At 31.9% G+C, this 10085-nt stretch overlaps 1 protein-coding gene across 11 annotated transcripts in view; it reads right to left on the bottom strand.

Annotated features, from left to right (window-relative positions):
* Positions 1–6391, bottom strand: part of LOC107017874 — a 21999-nt gene extending 15608 nt beyond the window's left edge. For 3 of the 11 annotated variants that reach the window (XR_003577918.1, XR_001456563.2, XR_001456564.2), the window contains exons 1-3: positions 6236–6390; positions 6092–6166; positions 5892–6025 (exon numbers count right to left, since the gene is read on the bottom strand). Coding sequence is in view for 1 of the 11 variants with exons in the window: in XM_027916522.1 (XP_027772323.1) it covers positions 5892–6025; positions 6236–6318 (217 nt within the window). In the remaining 10 variants the exon portion in view is untranslated. Of the gene's footprint in view, positions 1–2757; positions 2806–5891; positions 6026–6091 lie in introns of all 11 variants that reach the window. The other 8 variants (XR_003577917.1, XR_003577920.1, XR_003577916.1 and 5 more) reach the window with 6 other exon arrangements.
* Positions 6392–10085: the final 3694 nt, after the last annotated feature.

Raw genomic sequence — 10085 nt, 5'->3', positions numbered from 1 at the left:
TTTTTTTTGCCTTTAATGTAGTGATGATTTGGCAGCCATTGCCTTTAGTTTAGAATTAGTCCTTAGGAAATAAGAGTTTAGATATTATGAATAGGATACAGTATGGTATTGTGACGGAACATTTGTATGGTTCAAGATTTTATCTGAAGCTTAAATCTGATATGAAGGTGTCTAGTAACCATGATGAGGTTTTACTTGTTCAAGCATGATCTTTATGTGGTTATTTTTGACCTGCGACTGTTGCCCGAATTGCTTTTCATCATTTAGAAGTCAAAAGACATATTTGTTTCAACTTGGCTTATTAAAAATAAAAATAATAATAATAATTAAAACTTGACCCTAGGCTTGAAACTTGGAATTTTGATAATTGAAATGTCAATTGACCTTAACATTAGGAACTTGATTGTATACTCGAGTAAGTTTTTGAGTGAGTTTAGAGTCTAGACTAGACACAAAGTGATGTGGATATCTTTTCGTCTTGAAATCTTATTATGGACAATTATTTGAATAGATTGCTTTGAATTGGAACTTCAAAGAAAAGGAAAGATTCAAGTTCCGAAGTGATTGTTCGACTATTTGAGGCAAGTGGATTTCTAAACCCTTGTTAAGCGTATGAAATTCGTGTATTTTCTTGTGTGATGTTGAGAATGATTTGGAGACTTGTTGCTTAATTGTTGGTGTTGTATTCCTTGTTGTAAATTGAGCTTTGGTATCAAAATGGTTATCTCCTCATTTTTCATTTGAGCATGTAATTTGCATTGTACTTGAGACATGGTTGTGGTAAGAGGATGTACCATTTCGAGGGTCGTATCGCGCGCCGCGATGGATATCATATTTCGAGGGACGTATCGCGCGCCGCGAAGGTTACTATTATCGAGGGTCGTGTCGTGCGCCGCGACAGATGCATGGACAGATATGTCCCCCATGGGTCCCGGACTGAGAGACAGCGGGTGTGTATCGTTAGGGAAGACATGCATCACTATACTTGACATTGCATCTCATGGCATTACACATTTTATTATTGATGAACTTGAACATGTGTTTTGTTGATCTTGCGAGTGTTTCTCTGTGAAGCTTGTGACTGTTGAATATTGAGTTGTTATTGAGAAGGTGTAAACTGATAGAGTGTGGTTATTGAGTTGTGTGTTTGGTAAACTGTAAACTATTAGACTGTAGCGTGGAGGTTTAGATATGGTGTAAGAAGTGCCCGTATTTTGTTCACTTAACTTGTGTTTAGAGGTTTGCTTGTTGGGTACCGCGTGGTTTGGTACTCACCCCTTGCTTCTACAAATTTTTGTAGGATACGAGCCTGGATCTTCGTGATACCTGTCATTCTTTTCGTTTCCGAGGCATCTTGTGGAGGATTGTGAGGTAGCTGCTTGTCATCTCAGCGAACTTTCCTACTCCAGTTTATGACTTTGTTTTTACTTGAAAGACAACTTCATTTTAGACTTCTATTTTATTTCAATTCTAATATTTACATTAGAGGCTTGTGCACGTGACAACCTGATTTTGGGGATTGGATTAATATGACTTGGTTTCATAATAGGAATTGTTGTTGGATTGTCATTTACTTCCGCACTTTGTTAGATATTTGGTTTTAGGCTGACTTGTCTTGGTGGGATAAGACGAGTGCCATCACACCCATTTTTTGGGTCGTGACAGTGAGAAGGGAGAAGTACTTATCATTGATGAAGGATGGTTTTTGCTTTTAGCTGACATCGAAAACTTGAATCCTAAGAGAAAAGGAAAGATCAAAAGAAGGGGCAATTCATCAATTACACAAAAGAAGGGCAACAAAAGGAAAAGGATCCTCGATATGAGGTGCATTTGGAGCAACCAATAAAACAGTGTCCTGGGAGGCTTGCTAAGTACAAGGAGGCTATAATTTAGGCATTGGCAATAAAGGAACCAATAGATCAACGTCGTGAGAAGGCTCTCAAGGGCTAGGAAGATGCGGCTGATCAATCTACCACACTTGTGAAGGACTTGAATTGTCTTTAAAGAAACAAAATGATCAAGGACTAGGAAGATATAGGATGGGACAATAAAGAGGATTGTAGTTCCTTGTATTTTTTATTATGATTAATTGTTGTAAATGGTTTGTATAATGTTTTGCTTCATCCATTAATTCTTTTCCTATAAAAAAAATAGGATTAATTATAGTGTATCATATGTATCTGCTGAAAGAAGAATCTCGGATTATGGTTTCATTTTGAGTGCTTAGAGATGATTCATTCTTGATAATTCAAAATTTCATTCTTCATTTCTTATCTTGTCTTCATAACTATCACTCATCACCATCCTTATATGTAGTAACTCATCTCTTCATATAATATTTTTTTAATCTTTCATTATGATGAATTGTTGTAAGTGATTTGAATGGAATTTTACTTCAACCTTAACGTCATTTTGAAAAAATTAGGGTTAATTGAGGAAATCATACATACATCTTAGATACAAACAATCAGTGTAACCTCACAAGTGGAGTTTAGTGATGACAGAATATAACACTCATTTACCTCTATATTTTAGGGGGTGTAGATGTTATTTTAGATAAACTCTCAACTAAGAAAATGTAACCAACACATGAAAGTAAGAAAGAAAAAGAAACAACAAAATAAAAATGTATAAATAAGTGTAGCAACAAATATTAATACACTTGAGAGAAAAATAAATTATGCAATACCTAAATCATGAAGTAGGATAACACTCAACTATCTACTAGCTTTCTACCTTAATTATCGACCATCATACCTCTATATATAAGGTCATGTCCTTAGTTAGTTGGAGTTGTATTATGTCCTGTCAAATTACTCCCTTAATTACTTTTCAACCAACATATACCTCACTAACTCCTACTATTTGGAGTATGATCACCACAATTCTAAAATAAGTAAAAAGATATATTCATATTATTCAAACTCTTACAACTAAAATATGAATTACGTAATTGAAAAAATGATTTTCGATAGTCACTACATATATATTTTTCAAGTTTCCAAATTTTAAAATGAAAGAGAATAAATACTGAATCAAACAAGAGACGTGAAAAGTCTTAGAGACATACCATGGTGGAAACAAAATTTAAGGATTGATGGAAATTCATACGCCTATGTCACGCTTTATAAGGATCAAGTAAACTATCTGAGTCTTAGCCAAACGCAATATTAAAGGTCACTAAATGTTTCTTTTTTTTTTTTGGAAGTTCAAGTGATCTATGACAACTCAAAAACATCAGTCAAGTCTAATTCATTCTAATTTGATACCTAATAATGACAAAAAGTAGAAGATGGTGATTACTAAAATAGCAAAGAAAAGATAACAAAATTATTTAAATAAAACTACACAAATAAAATGGTGAAACAAAAAATGAAAAGTCAATTCAAATATCAAAACAAGACTTATAGAACCTAAGTGTAGCTAAGATTTGTCCAAGACGATGTCGAAACCATCAAACTCATCAGGAGGGTAGATCAAAAGAATTGGGACACCTCAAAACTCACTACCAAAGAGGGTTTGATTTTGCCGGACTTGTTGTTTCATAGATATAAAAAACAAACACATACACAGATTTAAAGAGAGGGAATATAATGAGAGATTTAAAGAGAGAGAATATAATGAGAGCAATATAAAAGCAAGGAGGGATCCACAACTCTTCTTATCAAATAAAAGAAAAAAATGGGTAGAGAGATAAAGGAAGAAGAGTAACTAGGTCACCTCGAACCTCATCGCCAAATTGTTAGCTTTTCAATATAATTATGCATTTGTATATATGTAATAAACACAATGAATTCTTAGTAAAGAACGCTTTGGACATTCAAGCTTACCTTTGCTTGAAGAAGCCACTTGGCAAGAAAATTGTTATATATTTGTGGCAATTTGTATGGAGGGAGAAAATAAAAGAGAAAAATCAATAAAAAGAGTAGTAACAAAGGGAGATCATATTAATATTATAGATGATGGTAATTATATTGTTGGAGATGAAGAACTATCTCGAAAGAAGAATATGTCTATTACTATTGAGGAAAATCAATAATAGTCCTAAGGCCGAAAACGATGTTGTATCAAATGAAAACACACATTGAGAAAGAAGAGAATCAGAAAAAGTACAAAAGAGATTAATGATGGAAAAAGTGAGAGTGGTCCCATTAATAATACTAGCACGCGTAAGGACTACACACCAATCCATTTTGTGTGTTCCTTACGCGTAATAGTCCTATTAATAAAACCACTTTGACTTTTTCCTTCATTAAACTCTTTTGTACTTTTTTTTGTCTTTTTTCTTTCTCAACTTATGTTTTCAATTTGACAACATCATATTCAGCCTTATGACTATTATTGTTTTGTTCCTTAGTAATTATAGACAATTCTTCTCTCGATCTTATTCTTCATCTCTAACAATATAAATTTTTATCATCAACAATATTCATATGATTTTTCTTTGTTTCTACTATTTTTATTATCTCTCTCTTTGTATTTTCTCCCTCAATACAAATCTCACAAGTATGTCACAGTCAAGTGACTTAATCAAGCAAAGTAAAGCTTCATTATCCAAAGTGTTCTTTACTAAGAATCATTGTGTTCATCCCATACAATTGCATAATTATATCGTAAAGCTAACCATTAAATTTGGAAGAGTAACTTGGTTTGATTTATTTGGAATTGTTGCATTGCGAATGCAAAAACTAAACAAATGCATAGATGGATAGAGAAGGAAATAAAGCGTATCGAATTTAGGGACGATCTACGCCGCCTAACTCAAATCTAAGCCAACTTTTTACTTATCCCATGGACAATATCCCTACCCAATGAGCACCTTTAAGTGAGATCCAATGTTTAATCCGGAGGAAGAAACAGCAACCACCATAGTGTGCATGTCTTTTCCATCCCTTCCTCGAATTTCTTTATGAAAAAGGAAATATTCTCGTTGGCTACTGTGGTGGGGAAGTCGTTGCAAGTTGATATGGCAAAAAAGAATCAAATTAGACCTAGATATGCTACAGTGAAGGTTGAGGTTGATATGTTAGGTGATTTCTCAAAGAGGATAAAAATTAGAGTTAGGAAGTTAGGGGTAAAAATATGAGTAAGAAGATGGAGGAGACTTCAAAGGGGAAAGGGAAGATACAGAGCGATAGAACAAATAAAAAAATTATAGATGGGGAAAACTAAAAATGGGAAGCATAACAGAAAATAAGGAGGACAAAGAGGAATTTCAAGTGCAAAGAAATAGAAAACATATAAGGAGGGGAAGAATACAAGTGTGGAATCTGAAACCAACACGACCCGAGAGAGGGTAAAGAAGATGATGACTATAGGAAATCAACTTGAAGATCTACATGATCCTAAGCTAAGGGATGCAAATAAAATGACAACAAAGGAGAAAACACTAACAAAGTAGTGTGTAGAAAATGCCTCTATTGAATCAAAAGGGGATTAGGAACACGAAACTCCCTGAGAACTAGAAACATATTATTGAGGGAGTAGAAAATTCCTTGGGAACTGGTGTAGATTATGGAGGATGTTATTTGTATAATTGATCAAGATGAGATAGAAATGGATCATGTTTTCAGAGAAAGTAATCAGTACTTAGCATATATATTGGCTGACAATGCCAATAGTCACACAAAAAAGCAAGAGTACATGCATTTTAATCAGATGCATAACTTTTATGCAGGAAAATACTAAACATGGACAAACAATAGATCATGTTTTGTGTGGCTAAACGAGGAAGATTAAAGATACCAACCAAAACATAGACTACATTCCCATTGATTATTAGCACAGAGAGTCTCACAGATATTATATGTACAAATTAAGTTTGTGCCACTACAAGGGCCTAATATCTATGAGAAAATGAAAAGATACTTAGCCTAGTTATGAAAACTTACAAAAAGGGCCACCAGCAGAAGTTGAGGGATATATGGTCAGATTTGAATCCAAAGAGCAGCAATGTTTATGCACCAATCGGAGATACAACCCAAGAGCCGTCGATTCCTTTCCACCTCGACCTTCAATGGTGAATCTGAGGAAGTAAGAGAGTTGAGAAAGGGTAAAGGGATGAGTTCAAAGGAATTAAAAACCTAATCACCTTCGAGATTACCAAACTTGCTATTGACTAAGCACCTCGTACAATCCAGCTAAAACTTTAAACCGGACCACTCACCTGAGAACATAAATGGAGATCAGCAGATATTAAGCTTTAGGCCAGATGAAAGAGGAAGATGAAACTTACATTTTGAAGCTACAAAAGAGGAAATGAGAGTTCACAAAAGGGAAGAACATGCAGGCGGCGGAGTAGATATCACGGAGGAGCATTTGAAGAGGCAGATTAGGAAACAAGGGTTAGAAAAATGCTTATAATGATAGGGATTGATTAAGGGGCCTATTTCTATTGGGGCTTGGTAGACGTGTTAGTTTATTTTTTGGGCTCTACGCTAGTTTTTTTAATGGAAAATTGTATATATAATGACAAACGGATGAATCAAATTAACTACGATAACCACACTTGATTCAATTGTACCCTGTAGTAAACTGTTTGACAGTCACCTCTTTCCCTCAAACTCTTGCTCGCCACTCTCCATTTCTCGCTTGCTCCCTCTTACTTTTATACAAACACAAATGTATGTGTTCGTGGTTGTATAAAGCGAGAAAAGATTGTATATATACATATATTTTTGTTCCCCTCTCCCAGATCTTGCTCGCCGCTCTCTTAGATCTCGCTCACCACCCTCGCCTCTATCGCTTGTACAAATAGAAACGAAATGTACAAAATGCATTTTTGTTTGTATAAAGCAAAAAAAAATTGTATATACCCATGCAAATATATATATCTTCGTCCTATACATTAATAATTATAAAATACAAATATTTCTCTGCCCAATTTTCTTTTGTCTTTCTCTCTTTCTTGTTTTATACATACACAAATTATTTAATTGATTTGTATACAACTGCTTACTTTTGTATATGTATATCGAATTATACAAATGGTTTTTTTGTATGTGTATAGCGAATTATACAACAGATTTTTGTAAGTACCACATCGATGATTAATGAAATGGGTGGAACCTTTACAAGGCTTGGGGAATCCTCCTCCCTTTGAGCTAGCTTTTGGGGTGTGAGTCAGGCCTAAGACCTAATTTCACATGTTAAAAAATGTCTTAGGCCTAACTCAAACCCCAAAAGCTAACTCAAAGGGAGGAGGATTGCCCAAGCCTTATAAAGAGTCCACGCATCTCATCAACCACCTATGTGGGACTTTTGTCATTCTTTAACATATATGTATAGAGAAAATACAATTTATATTTGTTATGGAGCGCAATTATGCAAATTACAATACCTATTTTGCGTAGATGAATATAGACCATGGAGAGCTCATAATTTAAATTAGTTAATATAAAATTTAAAGTAATTTAGGTGAAGCTCTAATGTAGACTCTGCACATCGAATGGTAGACCAAATAAAAATAAAAGATGGACCATGTTGTGATTTATGCAACTACTTAATTATTTTTCAAACTTATGAAAGAAAGTATTCTATGCGGAGATAATTATACAACTAACTGATCTTATAAGATAATTTATATCTAATAGTGATCTTTAATAAAATGTATATTGACGTTTGCATAAGATATCATAGGAATAAAGTCTTATTGTAGTCATTCAACTTTAATGGATATTTTAATATTTCAATTTGTAAGTTAAAAAGAACTTTTCGCTTTTAGTATAATATGATATATTATAGTATTTTAAATTAAATTCGTAAAATATTTTAAAACCTTTTCGTCTATTTATTTTTCTAGTTTGTTTGACATGTGAATTCTTAATGATTGTATCATATTAATTCAATGTCCATTTAATGACTATTCAATAACATTTTTGAGATAATCTTTAAAGTGACAAAAGGACATATGACAAAAAAATATAGTGGGCACAAATTTTATTACTTTAAGGCATATCATAAATATTTCATTTAGCTTGGCTATTGCTAATATTTATGTCTTTCAACTTTAAGTGATATTAGGTTAATATCATATATGTTTTTGTTATAGTGTAATCATCTGTTTAGCTTGGGTATCGCTGATATTTATGTCTTTCAACTTTGAGTGATATTAAGTTAATATCATACATGCTTTTGTTATTGTGTAATCATCTGTTTAGCTTGGTCATCGCTGATATTTATGTCTTTCAACTTTGAGTGAGATTAAGTTAATAACATATATGTTTTTTTTGTAGTGTAATTATCTGTGGAATTTGGGCCTGGGCCGATGTTGTAACAAGAGCCCAACATACATAGCCCAGAAAAACAAATTAATTAAGATCAATTCCATCTTTTTAAAAATAACATTTAGATTTTCCAAAACTATGTCATTATAAATTTCAATTCTTCTTATGTCAATACAATAAAATAAACATATTTCAGAATGTTAATTAAAATTCAAATAGTTTAAATTTAGTGGTGATTCAGTAACTTAGTGGTATTTTCCTAACACATTTAACCAAACTCTAATTCAAATAAATTGTTTTGCATTGTTAAAACTTTTTTTTATAGAACTATAGTTTATTGTCAAAACTAGTATAAACTATTTGATATTGTTATAAAGGACGAGTAATATAATATATCATGAACACTTGGTCCAAAACATTAATTTGGCTATTACTTACTCTGTTTATATGTTGTGATTGAAGTAATTAGTTTTTTTTTTTTAAATTTTTCTTTCGATGTTTGAAATTTGTATTGGAGCTCTAATTAAATTTGGATCATGCATTACATCGATTATATGGAGAAGACATTTTCAATAGAAATTTTTTCATATCAAAAGCTCAAATTCGAAGAATAAAGCTGTCTCACAGCCTAAGTTGGGTTTAATTTGGGGTCTCCATTTGATAGGAAACACTTCCTAGGGTTTTTCTATTTAAAAAGTATTAAATGATAAGAGAGTTTAGTTAGAATTTTGCAAAAAATATAAAAATTTATAATATTTTTAATTTTAAAATGAACTGATTTTTTTTTTATTATTCAGTTTAAAGATTGTATTAACGTTAAAAAGATAAAAATATTTTAAATGGTGAAGAACATAAAAAAAAAATATCATTCTGATAAGATTTTGGCCAAATTTTTTTTTTCCATTCTTATATTTAGAGCTCGAACGTGACACCTTTATTAAGAGAAAAACAATTTCATCTACTAACCACGTTCTTTCGTGTAATGAATTCGATTTTTTTTTGTCTTGGAGTGTGGAAATTTTTTTAAAAAAATATTAAATGTTGAGCATGCAAAAGGCCAACAAACATTCTTCTCCTTGTGCTTATAAACAGTCATGACGCAACTGTTTCGATATTGGCAAAACAGTACTCAACTCTGCAATTCCAAAAATATTTAATTATTTTACGTTTTCATAGACTATTTCTCGTGGTCCATTTTTTTCATATAGTTTTTTAATATCTAATTTTATTTAAAATTTTAAATTATGAATGTAATCTAAAAATTAGTTAAAATAATTTTCGAAAATGTAACACAATTAAAAATGAACAGACAGAAGATATTATTAGGTCATGTATCAAAAATTGAAATTTGATAAAGAACGAATCACAAAAATTAAACGTTCGTGATATTCTGACTTGATTATATACTCACAAAGATAAAAAAGAGAGAAGTATTCACAATACTTCTGAACTTGACACAAATTATTAATTTCATCTCTAAACTAATAACAGTCTTAAAAAACACTTCTCTACTTGACTATCTAAATTTAGATATACCCAATCTGCCACATGACATAACAAGTGATCTCAAACTCTTGTAGAAACAAAAATGTATTTCAATCATATTATAAGATCTATAATCGCGAGTGTAAATAAATTTAATTAGTCAAATTAATAAATATTTTTTTAATTTTCAATAATTTTATATTTAAAAAAATTGATGTTTATGAGGCAGTATGGGTTTTATAGGATCATGCGCAAAGGATACGCACGCGGACTGACTCAAACCCACCTCATCTTTCTTCCAAGCCATTAACCTCAAACTTTGTTAATTTCACGTATATTAATACACGAGTCAAAATTTTAAATTTATGAATTTTT

Source organism: Solanum pennellii, chromosome 4 (genome assembly GCF_001406875.1).
Source record: "Solanum pennellii chromosome 4, SPENNV200".
Lineage (NCBI taxonomy): Eukaryota > Viridiplantae > Streptophyta > Magnoliopsida > Solanales > Solanaceae > Solanum > Solanum pennellii.
Note: the sequence above shows the minus strand (reverse complement) of the source record. Positions and strands in the feature narration are given on the sequence as shown.